Raw genomic sequence first — 23,589 nt, 5'->3', positions numbered from 1 at the left:
AAGCAGATGCACAGCAGAGCTGAGTGAGGCTGCACAAGCTGGGAAATACTTGGCTGCTCTAGGGTACCACAGAGGAGCTACTTTGGATGTCTTTGTAATGAGTTACCAAGTTCTCAAGCACTGTTACTTTTGAGGGATGCTTCTTCACCCTTGAACATGGGGTTCCTAAGATCCAGCACTAGCAAGGATTAAAGCTTTCCGGGTAAGTTCAGAATAAAGCAGGCACTTAATTGGACTCATGAGCTAGGGCTTCTGCTCTTTATAGGTGTCACTCCCTTACCTTCCGTACCACAAATCCCAGCCCCAAATTAGCGATGTACCTCTAGCTATTTATCCACTGGCATCTGCCTTCAGGAGAGAGCTGCATGTGAGTTTGTCTGGAGATAATAACAGGTTGGAGTCAAGCTATGTGCTTTGTGTCTGCATGAGTGTGGTTCGTGTGTACACTGTTTACATGTACACAGAGGCCTATGAAGAATTGCCTGTTTGTGCATGCTTGGAAAGTAAGGAATATATTTAATGTATGCATGTAATATAATTTAAATCTAGGATTTTGTGACGCAAGGCATACATTTGGTGCATGTGTTTGGAGCCCGCTTGTGGCACCTGAGACTTAAGCCACGTGTGTACATGCCTGTATCTCGAGGGCAGGAAGCATATGTAAGCATTTTCCCAAGCTGGTTATGAGCAGTTTGGACACTTGATGTTTCCAGAAAATGGACTGCAAAGAATGTCATGAAACTCTTCATATATGTAGATAAAAATGTTGTAGTAGACTGATGGCAAGAGTCCTCCTTCAAAGTAGTAAATGAGGAACAATTATCTCAAGGATCACCATTGTATCTTTTGGTAAGGCTTCGGGAACACCTTATCATGATGGTGTTACTGTGAGAACTGGACAGATTCGATGAGTTGCAAGCAGTTGCAGAGCACTCCCTGCATTCAGAGCATGTTTATTATGGTTCCAGTGGACATCCTTGTGGATTTTTGATCTCTACAGAAGCTCTGCTGAAGCACTGAGTTAAAAAAGGACAGCAGGAATTTGATTATAGTGTGCTTCAAGGACAGACTATATGCCAAGGAGCTTGGGATCCAGTTCATCATTGTGTCTGAGTGCTGCTTAGTGCAGGACCTGGAGGAAGGTAGCACTTGACCACTTTTGCACTGGCTTACCCATAGCTGCTTCTGTTATATCCACAATGTATGTCTCTCTTAAAAGTGCAGTTCTCCTACCTTTTGCATAGCTTTATAAAAACTTAGCATGATCCTGATGCTATATGTGCTATATATGCACATAGGGTTGTTCTGCTGATACACACCTGAACACTGTGCAGGACATTTGCTGTATGTTAGAAATATCCCAGACATACAGTGCCAAAAGAAACAGGCACCAAGCTGCCTTTGTGCTTGCACTTTGTTTGTATTCAGTTATAAATTAATTTTTTTTTTTCTCATTTTGCAAAGCAATTCCACAAATTTCTACATGGATCCTTCCCTAGTTGGTTTGCTTCGCTTGTGGCGTGGTTTAAGCCAAGCCAGTAATTCGGCGCCATGCAGCAGTAAAGCCTAAACACAGCATGGCACCAGCTACTAGGAAGGGGAAAAATAACTGCTGAACCCAGGACAGCTTGAGAGTTAACCTTATATCACACAATTTCACTAGGTTGCTTGTGCATCTTGAAATCAGTAGCACATACTCACATTCGTGCTTCAAGACCCCTTTCCTGGAGGTGTTTCTGCAGTTGCAGAGCCCTACATGGAGAGCACCACCCACAGGTGTTGTATGCATGTGGCTGAGTTGTCAAGAGCCTTGGGTTAAAGATGTTTCACACCCACCCAAACTGCATCAGTTCATTTTAAATGTAAACTAAAGCCTTTGGTTTGAGGGCTGTTGTGCATTTCCAGGAGCTTTTTGCATGTGTAGAACATAACTCCAGAAAGATGTTACCATGCAGTCGGGCTAAGGAGACCGACCTCTTCTTGTCATTTTGTGCCTAGATCGGAGAAGCTCTGTTTAAGATTCTTTTCCCCCAGCTCTGCTGATAAAGATAAAATGCAAGGACACAGAAATGGCAGAAACCAGGCATCAAGCGGGATGACATCTGTGATTGATAGGATGCACACTTAACAAAGTGCAAGTGGGATGATGAGGAAGGGAACTGGAGGCTAAGACAGGGGCTGGGGAGTGTATTTCTTGTGGTAACCTATCTCCTTGTTCTCCTCCTTCTGTCTTTTCTAGGCAGGACAGGGCTGCTTGCTGATCTCTTGCCCAGTTTTGCTGTGGAGATTATGCCAGGTATTCAATCATTTCACCCTTCAGTCACCCAGTCCTCTGTCATCTTGTCTGTTTATCCCTCTGCAGCATCTTTATGTGGTGTACATTTCACTCTTATTTGTGTTTTATCTGGGGAGAAAAAGATAAAAACTTATAGCTTACTGGGAAAATGTGTTGGGTTTAGATCTGAGGGAGCTGATGCTGGCACTTGGGGGAGGAATGCCCATGCTGGGATCCAACATACAGAGATGGCTGGTGTCATGCCAGGATCAGTGTGAGAGCAGAAATGCCAGGACAGTTGAGGAGAGGTTTTATATCAAGCTCTCTGCTCTCCCCTGCTAGCACAAGGGTAATGCTGCACCAGTCTGCAAGGTCTTGGCAGCCTTGTGTGCCTGTATGGTTTTGTACGTGAGCTGCTCCTGTGCAGTGGTACCTTCTGCTCCCCAGACCCTATCCTACAGGCACTGTTACAGCCATCACCACAGATGGTGGCACAGGAGGTGTAGAAATAGAACAACCCATCAGTGGCATAGCCCCTCTTGTGCTGCATGGCCAGAGCATCATCTAGGTAATACTAAGTGGTTGGACCACCCATGAAAGCTCTGTGGTCATGATAAATCCCTTGCTAGCCAAACTAATGAGGGCCACCAGTTCTGGTACTTTTTGCAGAGGAAACAGTGATTTTGCTTAAAAGGGAAATAATCTCCTTGAAGGGGAAAAGCTGTGAGAACGTTTAGCCCTTGAGTCATCAGATCATCCCCTGACAGTGCCCAGAGAGTGCTGCTTTCATGGGTTTGTGTAAAAATGCAACTCCATATAAATGTGTGAAGCTATTTTGAAGTCTGCCCCTAGATGCAAATGGAGAGAAAGCAGATGCTCACCCACCTCCAGTATAACCCAAAGCTCCCTGGAGTTTCAGCATGGCAGGAGAGGGATTGGTATTTCCAGCATAGGCAGAAGTTGATTATCTGTTGCCTAATACATTTTTTTTTCCTCCACTATTTACAATTTTATTGAATGGGTATGAAATTCATGCTATTGGCCAGGTAGCTTTCTGGTACTCTCACTGCATGGGTATAGACAACAAGAAAGTGGAAAAGGCAGCAGCAAAACAGCAAGGACACTTAGCATTTCAGCTTGATCATCATCTGAATCTCAAGGTTACACAGTTGTTTCTGGGGCTGGTCGGATCTCAGTTTTGTGCATGAAGAAGGAGCCGGCAGGCTCTTTTGCTGTTTTCTTAACTTCGCCAGAGAAGCCAATGATCTAATCTCCTGTGAAGCGAAATCCTTCCTGATTCATAGGTCCTTATGAGTGGGACACTTGATTTCAAACATCCACTGCAGTGCTGAGCAAGCATCTTGCAATGCACAGTGTACGTACTATCCTGACCTTTTGTACTCCTAGACTGTTTTCAGAGAGATCACAGTTACACTTACAATGGACTTGCTGTTTGTGTTTTTTCCTTTGCCAGGCTTTCATCCTTTATGGAGTGGTTGTGAACTGTTCACTAACAGATGTCTGAGCTTCATTGCATAGCTGCGGCTGGCCACTTCTGTCATGCGATACTATTTCACCACCTTCCTTGTATCAGTGATGGTTGTAGAGAACAAGATGAGAACATGACAAAAGAAAAAGCCACTGTACTGTTGCCCTGCTCAGATTGGTGTATATTAGGAAGTGCAGTACAGAATAATATGGCTCGCTATCTTGATTACTATCCTGAGTGTCATTAAATTTATCCTTTCCATAAGCTTAGCAACTTTAAGGGTACTTTGGATTTGGCATTGGATCACTTGTTTTGATGTGCTTCTTGTAGCTTCCACCTGCGTTACTTGTAGCCTGTTTATGCCCATTTATGTAAGACCTTTAATACCTGGTTTTCTTCCTGGTGTTCATCCTCCAAGCATATTAACAGGCATCAGCTACATCTGCTCTCAGCCCTCTTTTTAACAGACTAACACAGCAAGCTTCAGCTCTCCTGCTGCAAGGCAGGCTATCAAGTCACTTCATCCTCTCAAATCCCTGCTTTGCATCAGCTCCAGCCTGAATTCATCTTTTCTTGTCCAAAGAGCTGTATAATAACATCAGTAACTTCAGATGAAGTTACACGGAGGCCTTGTATGAAGGCATTAGTATTTCCTTAATGCTCCTGGAAATCCTCTTCTGTTGGGTGTAGGAGTACATTTGCTGTTTCTGTGGCTGTATTGCCTAAGTGGTTACAACTGTTCTGTGACAGACATTGGGTAATTTCTCTTGGTTTTTATTGTTTCCAACTAACAAACCCCTGTTTGGAACACAAATTGTTCTTAATCTTTGAACGTGTGACCTTGAAAGTATTGCTGTATAACTTCAGATTCAATATATTGCTGCATTTCATGTTTCTTATTGTAGGCCTAAGGACAGCTATCTCTCTAACATATCCCAATCTTCATCTCTAATGACAATGCTTCGCTACCACTTACCCTCAAGATACATTGATACATTCTTATTTTCTGTGTCAAAGTCATTCATGAAGATATTAAGATAGTACCTAGAACCATCACTGGAGGAACTGTATAAGTAATCTCCTCTCAGCTTTTACTTTTCCATTCATGAATGCTTCCTTCCAGCCATTTCCTTATTCATTAGCTGAACTTTTCTCAGTATTTAGTAATTTCACCCCAAAAAGTTACTCCACAAGGTCCAAAATTATCTGTAAGTTTAAATGAAATTCATCTGTTTCAGCCAAAAAAGAAATAAAATATTAAAAAAATATAAAACATTTCACTTGACATTTCTGAAGTATTTTGATTTGTGAATGCCAGATCTCTCACTGTCATTTTTTAAAGGGAATTTTAAGTTCTAGATTTAAAGTGACATTTAAAAAGGGGAGTTGTTTGTAAAAGAGTTAAGGAAAACTCCAACAAAGCAAAGAATTTTACTTTCATTCAAACAGAATGCTGTGGATTAATCAAAATTGACACGTTCTTATTTTTGCATTTTACTAAGACCTAGAAAAGGAATCTGGTTTGATTGTTCCAAGTGAAACATTTTTGCTTGGCTTTTCAGCTTAGCGACGCAGGTGAGAGGTGCACTGTTCTTCCAGCGTGATTCTGTACTCACATTGTAATCCTTGTATCAATAGCTCTTCAGCTAACGATAATGTACCAGGAGACCCCTTAGGGAATGCTAGACGTCTGTTTGGTATCAGTGGTGTGCTGCTTTCTTCCCACTGGGGTGGGTATGGGGATAAGCCCTACCCCAGTTCAAGGCAGCCCCACTACTTCTTTCTTTGTTTTCTCACCATCTTTCCATGGTTGGTTTCTACCCTGGGTACACCTGGAGTTTTCACTACCAGCCCTCTGACTTCTAGATAGGTTTGTGCATCTCTCTAGTGAGCTTAAACCAACTCCAGGCCTCCTGTATGTTCCAAGTCTTGAAGTTCCTTTGCTAGGATGTGTTCACCAACCACTTTCCTAATCCATAGAGTTCCCACATGGCAGTAGGCACAGCTCTGTGCATGCCATCTCCTGCCAAGTGTGGCGGACAGCCATGTGCAGGGCTGGGAGCTGCCCCAGCAGCCTCATCTGCTCCCACTACAACTGCTGCCCCTTCCTATTCAACCCCATCCTGTTTTTTGTGGACCGGCTCTTCTGTAGTTTCACTCGTTGAATGTTTTTCAGCTGCTCCCTTTTGGGGCCTGGCAGATAACATCTGAGGCTTCAGCATGGTTGTTAGGTTTGCTGGCTGGCTGCAGCACCTGAATAGGATGTTCGTTTGGCACATTGAAAAGAATAATTGCCTGCGTGAGCCTAGTTGCGAAGGGGCAGGCGTGGCTCATTTACTGGCCTATTTATAGCATGCTTTGCACCAGCGTTTGTCCTTAAAACTAGGATGTGGGTAAGGAACAAACACACAAGCAGGGCATGAACATGGCAAGAAAGAATGAGGCTTTGACGAGATCCAAACACTAACGGATCTTGTTCATTAGTGTTTGTAGTGTTTTAGTAATGGAGCATATCCTGCAGCATTTGTACAGGTCTGCTGTGGGGTGAAGGGTTTCTCTGCTGCGGAAGAGCAGAGCTCCTACCTCCCAGCCAGCCAGAGACCTTGCAAAGGACCATTCTGTAGCTCCATTTCTCACTATAGTGTGCCATTTCTGCTTTGACACAGAGGAGGATGTAGTCCTAGACCCACAGGGAGTCAGCTTCTGTTATTCACCTATCTGTTTTGCACCTATGCTCTTCCGTGCCAGGATGTTGCTGACGTTCCCTCTCACAGCAATGTGCAACTCTGTAAGTATCTCTGTTTCTCCCCTTATTTTCCAGAGTGGGTCTTTGTGGGCCTGGTGATCCTGGGGGCATTCCTGTTCTTCCTCCTGGTGGGAATCTGCTGGTGCCAGTGCTGCCCACACAGCTGCTGCTGTTATGTCCGCTGCCCCTGCTGTCCCGAGTCCTGCTGCTGTCCCCGGGCCTGTGAGTGACCCTGTCCAAGCCTAGTGCAAAAATTCTCCTGTGCTACTTCTGCTCCCTGGCAGAACAGGAGAATCTGCTTAATATTACTTCCTTTGCCCTGAGCACTTTGCTTGACTAAAGAACTAGTTCTTAGGGAGAGAAGCATCTGACCTATTGCTTAATTGTTAAGCGCTCAAAGTTAATTATGAGTGTAATTCCCCAAGCCCTCTCTGCCTTGCCAGCTGTGCCTGTTTCTCCAAAGTGTCATGCTCCCCTTCCAGAGTTGTTGTCATGTCAGTGAATGTTGCAGGTCAGAGCCAGAAGTATCCTGGGAGGTTTCTTCACAGCAATGCAAAGCAGCTGCCCTCTACAAGAGTGCAAAATCCAAATGACCCAGCAAGGTTTCTGGTCAGGCTCAGGCAAATCTGTCAAGTTTCATGAGCCTCATCCCTGTTGTTTGAGTCGTCGGTCGTTTTTAAAGCTGAACTGCCACTAAATCATGGCAGTGGTCATGCCAGCTCTAACACCCTGAACTTTTTTCAATTGCTGGGCATCTTGCAGGGCTCATCTAACCTGCTGTGTGCATTTTTTAAACTTCCCTCAGTGCCTTTTGAGGCTTAGAGAGGTTCAGATTGGTCCTTGTTGTTTCATGTGTCCAGTTGTCTCCTGCTGGGCTGTCACCAGTGTTGGTGATGTGCAGGTTTCAGCCATATGCTGTGTGGGTCTGTGGTAGTCCAGTTGTCTCCTGCTGGGCTGTCACCAGTGTTGGTGATGTGCAGGTTTCAGCCATATGCTGTGTGGGTCTGTGGTAGGCCAGTGTGGTGCTGACTACTCTTCTTTTTCTTTTTCAGTGTATGTAGCAGGCAAAGCAGCAAAAGCTGGGTACCCTCCTCCAGTCTCTTCCATGCCAGGTGCATACTACATCCCCAGTGTTCCTGTGACTGGTGTCCCGTCTCCTGCTGTGCTGATGGATAAGTCACACCCTCCTCCCTTAGCCCCAGGTGACGCCAGTGGAGGAAGCCAAAATGGTAATTTGCAGTACAAGGCACAACATTCAGTCTTCTTACTGGGAGTGGGGCTGGGAAAAGGAGGAATGATTGTCATTGATAGAGCAGTGTAAACAGGAGAAACATGGAGAAACTGCATTTTAATCCTGGCTGTCATAATGACATCTGCATCTCTTAGGGCCACATGGTCCAACTTTTCTAGTGCCATCAGCACAGTGTCAGTTTGTGGGTGCCTAATTAGCTCAGCAGGGAATGGGAGGCTCAAGTTCGTGACTGGAACCCCTCTCATTACTACTGCAAACTTTACTTGTGGAGGACAGAAACAATTTCAGGGGAGCAGAGGCAGTGGCTGTTTTTTCCTTAGAGATGATCCTTTGCAGGCTGCTTTCTTTTGGTATGCTGTTCTTCCTACTCTGCTTACCCTCTGGCAGCAGATCTTGCTGCAGTGTGTTTTACTGTCCCCATGGCATTTTGGGCACAGGGATGTAATCCCTCAGTGTTTCTGCCTAAGAATATTTGCACTGGATCCCCTCCCCTGTTTTACAGAAGTCAGTAGGTCACTTTTTGTTCAGCCTTTGTATTTAGAAAATATGAGTGATAAAAGGCTTCTAACTAGAAAGGAGTTGTGGATCAATGTCAGACATAGAGTGTAAGTATGATGACTCTCTCGGTGAGGGTCACTTCTCATCAAGGAAAACGAGGGTAGCTGTTTAGCCCCATGCTAGTTCCTTAACGCTAGCATTTCAGGATCAGAGTGGCTGTCTAAATTCAAACTTGCTGCAGCAGAAAGTGACTCTCACCAATGCAGTCACCATACTGACACAGTATGTTTGCCATTCATCCAGCCACATGCTTGGTTTCAAAGCACTCCAGTAATTGTAGTTTGTTAAATTTTCTCATGACAGTGTGATAAGACACTTCTGAAAAGACAAAATCAAGTAGCATAATCAAATAATTAAGCTTTTGGAACAACCCTATGTATTATATATACAGTATATGAACCTCCTGGAATTGCAAATAGTATTTTCCTCTAACAGTCATACTTTCCCCCCCCCCCCCCCGAAATCAAAACAGAGCTGTGGAATGGAGCATTTAGAAATAGGAAATAAGTCAATCACTGATACAAAGCACAGCATATCTAACTCAGAAACCTTTGTCAGAAGATGGTAAATGACAGCCCGGGGTTTTGTTTTTTTTTTTTTGCCTGTGAAAAATGTCACTGCATGTAGAGTGTGGGGTTGGCCATGGAACTCCAGGGATTTTTTAAGTTGGATCACAGCCCGAGTCTTGTGTGTGCTGTACATTACTAGCAGAGCACAAATGCAGAATAAGAAACTGGATGTGTTTGGTAACCAAATGGAATGGCTTTCCGCATCCCGTTCCCATTAAGCAGGTAGATGCATTTATTATATAGTCCACATCAGCTGGCTGGGCTTTATCACTCAGCTCAGGACCTGACAGGAAATACTATGTATTGCAAAGAAAACCAGTATTATAAAGCTTTATCTATATAAAGCAAGACATCAGATATTCTTCAGCTTTTTATTTTTAATTAATAGTTTTTGCAATATTATGAACAAGCCCTTCTGGATCATGCACCTATTGTTTTAAGGTGTTCCTTGAGCTGTGGAGCTAAGGAAGGGTGATATGCTTCTTAAAGTCGTTTACAACGCCAGAATATCCCCTAATTACAGGCTGTAGGAGAGAAAGCTTTATGTGGCTTTTCCAAGCTATTTATTTGCTAGTTGGCCAGACAGGAAGCTAAACAAAACAGGTAATGATTTGGTTTATAATAAAGGCCTTTTCTCAGGAAGAGATTATGGTTTCTGTGTCCCCCACACAGCCAGTGTAGGTCTGATCTGAAATCTGGCATCTTTTGACACTTCAACCTTTCTGTCAAGTTTATTTAAAAAAAGGGGGTCAGAAGTGCTGGAGGACAGAGACTGGATGATTCTCCAGTGCTGGCTGCCAGGCTACAAAGGACAGCCTTTTGCCCTAGATAGTTTCTGTGCTTACAAATGACCCCTTTGAGGTGATATAGTGAGCAAACATAGGCATGAGGATATTTAGAAGATTTGTCTAGGGTTACATAAAACCCATGTGACAAAGCTACAGTGAAGCCTAGGAACTCCATCCTAAATTTAGGGCTGAACAGGATAAAAAGAACCAAAAACTTTCACATTTCTTTAGAAGAGTGTTGGAAACACATATGCTAGGATGTATGCTCTGTCTATTTTAAATGCAGTAGTTACCTGAAGACTCTTGTGTAGATTCCTTAAAACATGCACACAGGGAAGCTTTTGATCCAAGAGGTGGCCTCCAGACCTTTCATATGGAAAGTGTATAAGGATGAGACATCATTTATTTCCTAATCACACTTGTCTGAAAAAAATAGCAATGCTGTCCTTTCTGGGGAGGGAAGCAGCTCACAATTTTGGCTGACTTGGTTCCACCGACAGAAGAATAAAGAAAGTGTCTAGTTAAACACAAATTAAACATTAGAAATTTATGAAGTGTTCAAGAGAAGAAAATATGGTCTAACAGGGAAAAATGTTCCATTCCCTTTGAATTCAGTGAATAGTTCTGGACAAGTGGTTAATATCTCTGCATCTTTATTCCCTTATAATTAAGATGGGCCTAAAAATATTCAGACCTTATTAAAGGGTTCTGACAATTTACAGGTGAAGAAAGAGGTTAGGAGGAAGCAATAATATCTTTGGTTCTCACATAAAGAAGTAATAAAGAGATTTGGGAAGTTGAACATTCAGTTGCGAAAAGTAATAAATAAACGTGGACACAAAATATCCTTCATCTGTCATAGAAATACTTTTTATGAGCTGTTCATGGTCATCTTTGCAGATTTAAATTCAGTTAATTACTAGATACTTAAAGAATTAACCAATAAATTTACTTGCCCTTGATACACAGCTGCAATAGCAAGTCAAGCATGAAGCCAGCATGAAACCTAGCTAATCAGAGAAGTCTCCATCAGTTCCAGGAGCTATAGATGCTGCCCCAGTAGATATCTGGCACAGCCTCAGCATGAGTAGTGTCTCTGGGGAGACAGAGTTTGGAAGTTGCCTGTTCAAGTTCCCAAAAGGTTGTTAGTAGGTCAGAGTAATTTCCAGCTGATGCTTGTTTGTACCCGTGGGTATAAATGAGGTGGCAGCCTAGGTGAGCTCCTAGTAGACACATTAGAAGAAAGGATATTGGGAGATTCCCTTCCTAGCAAGGTACCAGACAGGTCAGCAGTGACGGTGATGTGCAATTGCTTGCACAGTGCAGCCGGAGTCATCACTTCTGAGGCTAGTCAGCCCAGCCCCTCTTCATAGCAGCAGCCTCACTCCCAAGAGACATGATGGCCTTCCACTTTGGAAGGCAGAGGCACGGTTCCTCGTGTTCTGTAAATCACTGCGTGCATTTGCAGTAATTGTGCACACATTTGTGGGGATAATAAAACATAGCAAAACTCAGACTGCTGTCAGCTAAGCTGCCTTGAGACACGTTGAAAGCAGGACCCCAATAGTCCCATATTATGTTTTAACATCTAATACCTTTCCCAAATACACATAGACAAGGTAATATTTCATGATGTAGTTACTTACCTTACATGTGCACAATCACAGTCCACGGTAATGCAATTTCCTCCTGAAGCAATTTGTGGGATTATTGCAGGAATCATTCCATCCATTTCATGGCACAGCCATTTCTGAAGCAGGGCATGGTTATTTAATAGCACACAGACACATGCACAGCAGTTTCGTACAGAAGGTGCCTAAAAATACCTCTGCCAAGTCCTTGTTCAGCCCACACAGTGCATACTATGCAATGTACCATCAAACCCATATGTTAGTAGCTTAAAGTATTGGAGTGTGGGATAAAACAGAAAAACCAGGTTGGTTCAAAACCACCATCCAAGTATTTAAATCGTGGCACAAGAGAAGGACTCGTACGACACTGCAGTATTCACACAAGGGAACATTATAACCCTATGCAAGGCAGACGGGCTCCATTTTGTAGTGCTAAGTGGATTGTCCTCAGTTTTTTAATGAGGCTGAATTTGAGGCTTGTAGTACTGGTTTGTACTTAGACCCTTGTTTCTGTCAGTCTTGAAATTGCCTCAGGCTGAGATTTTTCTTAAATAATCTGCTATAAAAGCCTTATTTTCTTCAAAATCCTGATAGGTGGGGTTCTGTGCTTGCTGACTATAGACCTGCCTTGAGATAGTCAGGCTTTTCATAGGATTAGCAGTCAAAGTGTGCATGGAGCCAGTCTGCTGGAGTAAGAGTGAGCTGCTGTGGCTCCAGGTGTGTAGGAGCTTCTTTTCTACACTCGGGAATCTGGGAAAATCAAAAGAGCTGCCCAGACTTCCCTGCAAATGGAGTAATATCAGGGGTCAAGTACTTAATGTATGTGTAAAACATACCTTTTCTATAAAATCAAGCATGTAAAGAACACCAGAGTAGGCAGCTTCAGTTACCCAGTGGTCTGGTTGGCCCCATCATTAGGTTCGGTAAGCATCTCAAAGCACTGTGATGTACTTTGTGGGACTTCCTGTGTTTCCTTCTGTATTCTCTGGAGCTTCTCCTACCACATGCACTTCAACCTGCGTGAGCAGAATTCATGGGGATGGGAGGAGTGGTCTGCCTAGTGACAGCTCCCAAATGCTCAGCCACCTGCTTCCCCAGCAGACTGAGAGCTTATAGCCCCTACTGCATAGAGGAAGCCTCATCTTCTGAAACTGCTTCTCCCATACTATGACGAATCCTTTCTGGAGTGCTGAGGAAGGGGAAGTGAGTGCTTTTCTTTCTGCCATCCTCTGTGGGGGCTGGAATCACGCTGTGGCAGTGACACCACTTGATGCATTTGGTTGTACAGATTGGGCATTTCCAAATCATTTTTGCTGTTACTGCAAACTTTATAAATGATGCAGCTGCTCACAGCTACACATCCCACGTTACAGACAGATTTCTTCTGAAGCAAAGACTGACTCAGTCTGTTTTGGAAGACTCAGCCTACCTGCCTGCAGGCATTAGCTCAACTGTAGAAGCAATATTGTCAGAAAGTCTCCTTGGACTTAAATGTGTTTTCCACTAATGCTTTTCTTTATTCTCTAGCAGTGTGCAAAGGGTACAGGATCCAGGCTGACAAGGAAAGGGACTCCATGAAGGTGCTTTACTATGTGGAGAAAGAACTGGCTCAGTTTGACCCAGCTAGGAGAACAATGCGGGAACGATGTGAGGAACAAGCATGGTTTGATTATTTGTTTTTCTCACTGACCTGAAAAAGTCTGCATACTCATAATTAAAAGTTCACTGGCTTTGCCAGGATATGATGTCCAGGATATGGTACTTGGGGCAGTTGAATAGATGCCTGAATAGATTTCAGGCATCTACAAGTCCAGTATCTGAAGGGGGGATGCTGGGGATGGACTATTCATTAGGGACTGTAGTGATAGGACAAGGGGTAACGGGTTCAAACTCAAACAGGGGAAGTTTAGATTGGATATAAGGAAGAAATTCTTTACTGTTAGGGTGGTGAGGCACTGGAATGGGTTGCCCAGGGAAGTTGTGAATGCTCCATCCCTGGTGGTGTTCAAGGTCAAGTTGGATAGAGCCTTGGGTGGCATGGTTTAGTGTGAGGTGTCCCTGCCCATGGCAGGGGGGTTGGAACTAGATGATCTTAAGGTCCTTTCCAACCCTAACTATTCTATGATTCTATGGTTCTATGTTCTGATTTTAAAGATTTGCTGCTTACCCAATCACCACAGAACAAATAAGGTGAGAGATACCAATATTCTCATAAAAATTGTCTACGTGGATAATTAAACTTTTGGATCATCAACATCTGCAATGCCTTCTACATCCTGTGGTGTGATAGGTAATAGCTGGGATATTGTCTTCGCAATTTCTATATCCCTTACAGTGTGGTGACTATAAATTCCTAATATGACAAAATAAGAGACAGATGATTTTGTTAAAAGCATCTTTTCGTGGGTTGCAATAACCACGGTGTGGTTTGGAGGATGCAGAAAGGTAGTTTGGAGTGGCTGTTGCCCTTCAGAAGGAGCAGACACTACAAGAAAGATCCGAGAAACTAGGGGTTTATCAGATTTTGTGACACTGGTCAACATAAGATCAGAGGTGGCACACACATCAGTATGACAGCTTGGCAGTCGGACAGCTGCTGGTGAAGGGCAGGAGGGTGGTGAACAGGGACATGATACAAACTCAGAACTTCTGTGTGGAGCTCCTCCCTGTCTTCTGATAGCCTTTTGCAAGCTTTATTTCCCTAAAGAATGGCTGAGGCTGCACTGAATGGATGTCAGAATACAAACCCAAGTGAGGATCTTTCCACATTAGGAGGCAGAGATGCAGTGGTAGGACAAGGTGTCTGCATGAGGAGGGCTTGCAGTGCTGATTGTTATCCTCTAGCTGTTCCGTTGGAGGAACAGGCTGGGGGCTCAGTTCCCCCGGCAGCATCTGACTCATGCAGAGCTAACACACATTAGGCACTGGTAGCAGCTCATTTAAAACGTGTGAGATCCTGCAAATCAATGAAGGTGTGTTAGGGAATGACACTACATCAAAGCTCTGTACAGATTAGGCATAACTAACAAATTATATATACTTCTAAAACAGTCACTGCTGAACACACTGTATTCTCCACCCACAAGATCTACTATAAAAAGACCTCTCCAGATTGGTATGTCAGGCTTCCAAATGTCAATGTGCTTGACAGGGTACAGACTGACAGCGATTCAGACAGTCTCTTACTTTTTTGTTCATCTTTTTTTGAAGGGGTTGGTTTTCTTTTAGCTGGGCAAGTCAGGCCATATCCAGAGCCAGCCTGTTTCATACCAGGAGAGGAAGAGGTGGCACAACTGCACTGATGATATTCCACCAAGCTCAGTGCCCACCTCATGAGGCGGCACAGCTCTCATGTATTAGTGAAGCAGGGCTAAGGAGGGATTTATACATGAAGGTTGGACTGTTATCTGCAACACAGCCATCTGATGCGATGTGTGATGATCTTAAAATATCCCACCTGCCTGCCAGCTACCAATTTAGAAGACCTGTAGGTCTAACAGCAGCTCTGTGTCCAAACTGAGCCACAGGAATCTTGGGCAGGAACAGTCAAGGGTTTGGAGGAGGTCCTGGGATTCCATTTTGATTTCTTTCTAACAGAGGGCAGCTCACTTCTTTCTGAAAAAGCTGCATCTGGGCTTTCCGCAGCGTTCCTGTCCTGTCCTCCCCTCCCTTCTCGCACATGTTATCAGGTAATACCTATCTTACCTCTTTTCTGTAATATCCCCTACAGATAACAACACCATCTCTGAACTCAGCTCTTTGCATGAAGAGGACCTGAACTTCCGTCAGCCCTACCATCAGTCACGAAGGAAACCTCTGCCTCCTGCCGGGGACCTGGATGGCGATGCTGAATACTGGGCTGGAGTGATGGGTGGGGGCAGCACGTCCAGATCACAGGCTGTCTCTGATTACAGAGATGAGCGGGACACTTTCTGGCACAGGTAAGGAGCACCATGTTGGGAAGCAGCTATATCTGGCTAAGTAGAAAGGAGAAGGGACAGATAGACTGATAGCTCCTCTCAATTTCCTGCTGCTGTGGTTCTGCTCAGCAGGACAGAGGGTTAGAGAGAAACATGAAATCTGGAGATGTCACTAGATGAGGTCAGAATGAATCTGATTCCCACAAGCTGGCTGAAGCCTACCCAGCTGGGCAAAGCTACGTATCAACCCCATTCCAGTGGGACGTAAAAGTGAGATCAGTAGGAAACCAAACCACCCTTCCCAAAAATGCTTTCTTGAGATTTGTACCTGATCCTTCCAGCACTTCCTAGTGCTGATGCGCTGATTGGGAGTCACACCCTGGTGCTTTGGTGCAGCAGGACCTATATGCCAGGCCTGAAAGACTGGCACTCTGATGCCTAGCAGAGATACCACATCCTTACCTCACATACCAGAAGTCCAGTCTCTTGAACAAAGCATCAGGGATTTCCTTCCCTAAGTACTGGACTATTTTGCTAGTTTGGTTTCTTTAAACCTGCTTCAAAATCACTCTGCTGTGAGCTTCTGTAGTGGGGCTCTTGGGTTTTTGCAGCAGGACATACACCTACAAGCTTTTCGGCCAAGGAGAAACAAGTCTAGCCCTACATATTGGAGGACAAGGAGGTGCTCTCTAGGGTTAATCTTGGGTAACATTAGACATGCACAGTCGAAGCTATCCGCACCAAGCTGCTATGACAGTCAGCAGAGAGAAGCAGGGATTTTGAGGATGTGATGCATCTCTCCCTGCAGAAGATGATGAAAACAGGTCAGATGATTCATGCTCCAGGAACGCCTGTTTCTCTCCATTGCCTGTGAAGGCAGCTGATGAGATGAGCACAGCTGAATCCTGCCCTCTAACACTATCTCTTCCCTCCTCCAGCCAGCAGAGATCCAAGTCTGAGATGTTGTCCCGTAAGAGTTTCTCTGTGGGAGTGCCGGCTGTCTCCATGGACGAGCTGGCAGCCTTTGCAGAGTCCTACAGCCAGAGGATGCGGCGAGCAGACAGCCAGGAAACACGGCGCTTCGAGCGCTCGGAGTCGCATGGCGGCCGCAGCGGAGGGATGCCCCACCAGGATGGTTCCGTTGAAGAGTACTACACCAAGCGCAACAGAGGGAACCGGGAGCTGCTGACAGACTCAGATCAGGGCTGGTCATACAGCCCACCCCGGAGACGGGCCCATGAGGAGAAGCACCTGCCCAGGCTGGTGAGCCGGACGCCTGGAGGGAGCCAGAAATATGATCACTCCTACCTCAGCAGTGTGTTGGAGAGGAAATCTCGGAGCTACGATGAGAGCGGTGACCATAGTGAAACTCCCTCGAAGCTGAGCTCGCAGCCCAGCCAGAGAGGAGGGGGAACATACTATGCCTGGTCGCCACCCTCTACCTACAAAGCTGAGAAATCGCAGCAGCAGCCACAGCAGCCACCATCATCGCCTGAGCAGGAGGATGAGGAGGACACCCTGCCCCCATACAGTGAGAGGGAGCTGAGCCGAGGCCCTTCGTATAGGGCCAGGGAGCAGGCCTACCTCAATGCCTCTGACAAGAAGAGGAAGAAGGACCCCAAGAAAACAGTGAGGCCGTGTCTGGTGCTCATGATCCAAATAGGCTGAGCAGGGAGCCACCAGGCAGGAGTTTATGGGCAAGGGGTTCTGTAGTCTGAGTGTGGGGAATCCCAGTTGAGGGGCGTCACTGTGGGAAGCGGGCTGTCACTGTGGGTGTAGGAGCCCTACACAGGACTTCATGATGGAGGGGAGAGCCAGACTGCCTGAGTATGGGGAGGTAAGGGATGTTTTTGGCATCTAAGGCCTGGTGATCCAAGGAAGTGGGAGTTCATCTAGTGTTCAGGAGAATCATGGTAGGGAAGGGGACTTACCTGGGGTTTGCAGAAATCACAGGGCATTGCTTTGGCCTTGATCCTTATTAAGGAAGAGTTGAGAGCCTCTGTTGTTTTGGGCTGGGACAGGGCTAATAGCAAGGCATGGTGTAAGAGACCTCATCTTTCTGAAAGGGGTGAGATGGCAGACTCCTGTGGGTGCATACCCATGGACACACGTAGGGGCCATGCTTGCAGAAGGTGTTCCTTGCTCAGGATACCAGCAGGATATCTTGCCATAGCCCATGCTAGTGAGGACTGATGAGTTCATGGGTTTTGGGGAAGGGGAGCTGCCCAAAGTTTGCTCCATGAGTGAGACCTTGTCGCCAGAGCAGCTTGGCTGTTAGGCCTCAGCTTAAGTGATGTGTGAGAGAGGAAAGGGGTGTGAGAGGACAAAGCTGTTGCTCTTTTGTTGTGTCTCTGTCAAAGCTACGTCTGTCTCTTTGTGTTCCATGGGTGCTTTCCTGCTGACTTTAATCTTCTGTTTTTCCTCTCAGAACGATTTCCCAACAAGGATGTCCCTTGTGGTTTGAAGTTGTTGTGGACATGTCGTGTTGATGGGCTGGATACTATGAGGTGACTGCAATGGAAAAGAGAGAGAGCAGCAAGCAAGACAAGCCTCCCGTGAACCTGTGCAGTCATTGGCCATGGACTCTGTTTCTATTGTTTGTCTCATCAGGGGAGTAGAGGCTTTCACAAGAGACAGACTCCGATGAACAGTACTCGGTCTCAGAGGCTCTGTGAGTCTGCCAGGGATATGAGGCCAGGGCTGTCTTTGGCACCGTGTTTTCCAGTGCGCTCCATTTTGTGCTGGAAGGCAGCCACATCCCCACTGTCCCTGCAGCCCTGAACTACAAGTGAGGCTGCCTGTGTGCCTCTTGCCCTGTCCTGTGTGCAGAGAGAAGCCTTTGCGCTTAGCTCTTGCTCTCTCTGTCTCCTCAGTTCTCTGTTTGGATCAAAGTTGTCTCCATATTTGCAGTTGGAGCCTTTTCTGTATCATCCCTATGCCGGGAGGAAGCTTTGTTCTTACAGCTGCAGGCCGCCTCCAGCTTGTCTATATCGTGAAAGAAAATGTACATCCTTCCAGACACCATAGAAAAGGACTGGTGAGATGTTACTTTGGCAAGGGCTGAACAGATAGAGAGACAATTATGGGCTGGTTAGTTCAATATATTTAGTTCTGTTCATTGTGTGATGAAAGTTACAGGTGAGATTGATGTATTATTTTGAAAGTGGATCAAAGTAGCTTTTATTGTGAGAGCATGATGTGTTTTCCCCCCCACCCCCAACTTTGTTTTGTTTTGATACTGTTACATTTCTTTGCAGTCAAGCTATGACCTGTAAAGCTTCAAGCTAGAGTATCTACTCCACCATACCATAAGTAGTGCTCCAGCCTTGCTGGCATTCTGCTTCCAGCACCACCAGACATCTCTGCATAGCAAGCTTTTGTTTTAAAGGGCCTTTTTGTTTTAGAGAAGCTAAAAGGAGAAAGTCTCAGAGGGCAGCTGTCTCCATTCTGTCCTACCAGTATTACTCTTTTCTGGTCATTGTTCCCAGACACTGAAAAGAGTAGTAACACCAATGAAAAAAGAACTAACACTGTGGATGAACACAAGCTTTAAAAGTCACCTTTTTCACGTACAGCCATTTCATTTACCTCAGTTGTGACTGAGATGTTAGTGGCTGTTGTCTCAGGAACAGCTTAATTTCAAAGTGAAGTACTTCAAACTGGAAGCCTGAAGTTCTGATTTACATTCTGTATACTGCAGCCATTTCATTAATTTTTAGCTGCTGACACCGTAACGTGAAGGAAGATGATGGGAATATTTTAAGGTCCAGTATCTTGATCCCTATTATAGCTAGAAACAACTTAGTGCCCTACTGTGTTACAGACATTGTCAGCCTACGAAATGCCATTTCTGTTCTTACTGTGGAAATCTGGCGAGCTGTCTGGCCTCAGGTGCTCATTCTGGCAACACTGGTTTGAACACAAGATTTACTAACATCACCGCAATTCTCTATTAATTCCTGTATTACTCTGTTGCCAGATCAGTTCACCAGGGACAGTCAAGGGAAAGGAAGACTAATCTTCATAGAGTTGATGACAGTGCAGTCTTCGTGATGAAAAACTGGCTCGCTTGTCCTGTGCTCCTCTTTACATCCAGTTACAGTGATGTAATTGTGCATCCAATTACAGTGATGACTGTAATTTTGGAAATCCTAGTCCTGGGACTTGCAGGCCACAGGACTAGAAGTCCCCTCTAAATATAGATAGCTGCTGTATGGTCTCCCCAGAGCTGCCTTCTCTCCAGGCTGAACAAGCCCAACTCTCTCAACAAACCCACCTCCTGTCTCCATAGGAGAGGTGCTCCAGCCCTCTGATTGATTTCTTTGTGTCCTCTGACCTGCTCAGGCATGTCCATGTCTGCCTTATGTTGAGGACACCAGAACTGCACACAGTACTGCAGGTGGGGTCTCACAAGAGCAGAGTAGAAGGGGCAATTCACCTCCCTCTGCCTGGTGGTCACAGTCCTTTTGATGCAGCCCAGGACATGGTTGACTTTCTGGGCTGCAAGTGCATATTCATAGAATCATAGAATAGTTAGGGTTGGAAAGGACCTTAAGATCATCAAGTTCCAACCCCCCTGCCATGGGCAGAGACACCTCACACTAAACCATATCACCCAAGGCCTCATCCAACCTGGTCTTGAAAACTGCCAGGGATGGAGCATTCACAACCTCGCTGGGCAACCTATTCCAGTGCCTCACAACCCTAACAGGAAAGAATTTCCTTCTTATATCCAATCTAAACTATATTGCTGGTTCATGTCCAATTTTCATCCACTGGTACCCACAAGTCCTTCTCCATAGTGCTCCTCTCAATCCCTTCATCCCCCAGACTGCACTGATACAGGGGGTTGCCCTGACTGAGTTGCAGGCTATTGCACTTGTCTTTGTTGAACCTCATGAGGTTCACATGGGCTCATTCCTCAAGGCTGTCAGGCTTCCTCTGAATGGCATCCCTTCCCTGCAGTGAATCAGCTGCACTGCTCAGTGGGGTGTCACTTGTAGACTTGCTGAGGGTGCTCTTGGCTCCACTGTCAGTCATTAACAGAGACTGAACAGTACCGGTCTTAATACAGGTCACCCTTGAGGGACCTTGCTGTTGACTGCAACTCTCAGGGTGTAGCCATTCAGCCAATTCCCAATACATCAAATAATCCATTCATCAAACCCATCTTTCTCCAGTTTACAGACAAGGATATTGTATGGGACTGTGCCAGAAGTCAAGCTAGATGACATCAGTTGTTCTTTCCTTATCCACCATTGCAGTCACTCCATTGTAGAAGGCCTCCAGATAGTCGGGCACTATTTGTCCTTTGTGAAGGACTGTCTCTCATTGCCTCCCTGCCACCCACATGCCTTGACATAGCTTCCAGGAGGATCTGTTCTATGATTGTACTGGACATAGAGGTGAAGCTGATCAGTCTGTAGATTCCAGGGTCCTCCTTTCTGTCCTTTTTAAAAATGGGTGTGAAGTTTTTCCTTTTTCCAGGCACTGTGGGCCTGACCGCCTGGGAATGGCTTAGCAACTACATTTGCCAGTACATGCCAGATATATCTATTTGTATTTTGTCTGGAGAGACTAAATTTTAAGTATTTCATCTTTTCTCATCTTTGATACATGTTCCTAGGAGAATGTCAGCACAGTTAAAAAGAAGTGGTTGCCATCTGAGGTCTCCATGGCCTTGAGAAGCCTACAGGGCTACACTACACACTATATTATATTAAATTAAACACTTCATCCCAGACATATGATGATACTAGCAGCAAGAAACGATTGTGTTTTTTTTAGTCTGAAAACCTTGGGAACCCTATGCCATTAATTTCAAAGGAGCTTAGCGTGCTATCTTTTCCATCAGACATCCAGCAGACCCAGGAGACATTTTGCACAGAAATTTGAAAGTGCATCTGCAACAATGACTGTGTCAGTCAGGGGCCAGAATGGTGATGTAGCAGTCTCTAAATATCTGTGTCTTTTAAATCACACTGAAATCCAGAGCGTCACAATCTCCTCATGTCAGTTATGTCTGTCCCTTATCTCAGTCACTGTAGTTTATTTGATCAAGCCCTCAGGAATGAGTTGTATTAAAAATACAAGCTTTCTCAGTTTTTGAATCAGTTTTATTTGCTCAGTGCTGGTACTTTAGGACATTGTGTACACTATGCTTTAGAAGTGGCCATTTATGTATTTAGCTTATAAATAAGTTGTTGGCAAGCTAATTCTCCTCAGAAAACTATTTTAGTTGTAGAACCAAGTGTTCATAAGAATTTTCTGACATTTCCTTTAAATCCAAGTACATGGAAAAGTATTGAAGATTTTGTGATGAGTTTTACCAGGTGGTAAAAATTTCAGCCTCAGAAAAAAAAAGGAGGTCTTAATTCCCTGAAGTCAGATGTGGGCAGCACCTATTAGTTGGCTGCACCTTGCTCTAACATCACGGATTTCTTATCTCTGCAAATCTGAAGGACTTTTCAGTTACTGATAGTGTCTCCTCAGGCCATCTGTTTTTCTCATTAGAAGTGCATCTGCAGCAGCACTGAATGGACCAAATAAAAAAGCTGAGGCAGAGCGGGGCTTCTACCTCTATAGCTATGCAACCCTAATGAGCTGTGTGACTTGCAGCAGAGGGGAGCCAGAGGGCCAGAGGCTGACAGAGAGCCTGAGAAGAGCCTCTTGTTTCAGACAAGAAGTGATGGTTTGTGCCTGTGCCATACGGTTCAGAACATCTGCAATAGTGCTGGCCCTGGAAGATAATGAGCCTGGTTATTATGGGGACTCAAATGATAAATTTTCCAGTGATAAATTTTTATTGCTGGCCTAAAATCAAACCCCTTTTTATACAGGATATGGGTGCCTGGGTCATGTCAAGGACATAAATGGTTTTGTGGCCTTAAAATGAAGCATCGCAACAGTGACTTGCTGCTAAGACAACTGAGATGATGAGTGAATCCCGTAAAGAAGAAAAAAAAAAGAGCCCTTAGAGCAACAGCGGGATGAAGTATCAGCCTGAAGTTTGGCTGTGCTGTCAAAAGCGGGATCTGGCCTACTGAAAAAGTTTTGACATAATAGAATGGGAAGATAAATACCGATAGTAATGACTCCCCAGCAATCCCATTATTCCTTTTAAGTACATTGTAAAAATTCCAGTGTGTGGCTTCAGTGGAAAATTGACAAAACTATGAATCCTTCAAAATGTTGAGAAAATGCAGCATCTGTTATCTGAGACAGCCAGCCAGAATTATTCAGGCCCTTGTGCTGGCATACAAATGTCATAGATGACTGAAACTGTAAGCGTCCCAGCCTTCGTTAGAACAATTAGGTCAGTGAGGGCCACCTCCCCTTCCCCCCTGGCAGCAGTGGGCGCCAAAATTCCCTGGGCCTCCTGCCTTGATGTCTGGATCTCCCATTGTAGCTCATTGAATTGGGGTTTTCAGTCTGGATTGTGACTTTGGGTGCCCGTTGCCCATGGATCAGCAGTTGCACACCCATTTCCTGACCTTTTACAACCACCCCCTTCTAAATGGGCAATACCAGTTCACCTGTAACGTAAGATAAATGGTTTTGCAATCACCAAAGAGGTTTTCATATGCTGATCCTCGCTAGAGCTACCTAAAACTGGCCAGAGAAACTTGTGGGAGGGAGTAGCAAAGAAAGTATCAAGCCTTGTAACTGGCCTTTGCAGGGAGGAGAGAAGGGCCATTCTTGGAGCATTTTTCTTCAGGGGATTTCAGTATGGGTAACCACACATGATACCACCACTGGGCTGTGACCAGCTTCCTCTGCCAACAGAGTGATCTGATGCTGCACAGAAGAGCTCTGCTTGGTCAAGTTGCCAGTTTTCTCCTACAGTTCCAGGTTATCTTGAGCAAAATAACTGCCTACTTTCCACATGGTTGAAAAGGACTCCTGTCTCTTTTGCACCAAGGTCCCTCCCAAAGCTGCTTCCCTGACTGAAGAGAGAGGCAGGACAGCCTCCAGCCTTTGTGTCTGTACAAATACAGAACCCTGAGATGGAGCCATCAAGTAACATTTTGGAAGCCAGACCTTGCCACAGCCTGTTACAGGTAGATAAACACACCACCACAGTGTTTATCATGCTCTGGCTACTCTGAAAATTGCTTTAATGTCATGGAGATTGTTTTGCTGAGAAACTGCTTGGAGCTATGTTTCTTCAGGGAGCTTTCACACAAAGATGTGGGTGAGGATTTGTTCTGTGTTGCTGCGTACAGGGTTTGGGACACATGGAGAAGCTAAAGGGGCTTTAGCTCACTTGAATGGGTTGAGGGGCAAAGAAACCTTTGCAATAAGCTGTGTACTGCAGATGTGACCATGTGACACTCCGGAAAACTCTGTGATACAGCATCT

General features: G+C 45.1%; 1 protein-coding gene across 8 annotated transcripts in view; it reads left to right on the top strand.

Annotated features, from left to right (window-relative positions):
• ILDR2 (immunoglobulin like domain containing receptor 2) overlaps positions 1 to 18,417 on the top strand; it is a 35,683-nt gene extending 17,266 nt beyond the window's left edge. For 3 of the 8 annotated variants that reach the window (XM_057410509.1, XM_057410515.1, XM_057410516.1), the window contains 7 exons: positions 2,240 to 2,296; positions 6,586 to 6,732; positions 7,563 to 7,739; positions 12,836 to 12,955; positions 15,039 to 15,249; positions 16,167 to 16,911; positions 17,657 to 18,417. In XM_057410509.1, the coding sequence (XP_057266492.1) occupies positions 2,240 to 2,296; positions 6,586 to 6,732; positions 7,563 to 7,739; positions 12,836 to 12,955; positions 15,039 to 15,249; positions 16,167 to 16,896 (1,442 nt within the window). In that variant the 3' untranslated portion in view covers positions 16,897 to 16,911; positions 17,657 to 18,417. The remainder of the gene's footprint in view (positions 1 to 2,239; positions 2,297 to 6,585; positions 6,733 to 7,562; positions 7,740 to 12,835; positions 12,956 to 15,038; positions 15,250 to 16,166; positions 16,912 to 17,656) is intronic. The other 5 variants (XM_057410511.1, XM_057410510.1, XM_057410514.1 and 2 more) reach the window with 5 other exon arrangements.
• The last annotated feature ends 5,172 nt before the right edge of the window (positions 18,418 to 23,589 follow it).

The sequence above is a fragment of the Pezoporus wallicus genome, unplaced genomic scaffold, assembly GCF_028554395.1.
Source record: "Pezoporus wallicus isolate ANWC-B61680 ecotype Strahan unplaced genomic scaffold, APGP_CSIRO_Pwel_v1 contig_229, whole genome shotgun sequence".
NCBI classification, from domain to species: Eukaryota; Metazoa; Chordata; class Aves; order Psittaciformes; family Psittacidae; genus Pezoporus; species Pezoporus wallicus.
Note: the sequence above shows the minus strand (reverse complement) of the source record. Positions and strands in the feature narration are given on the sequence as shown.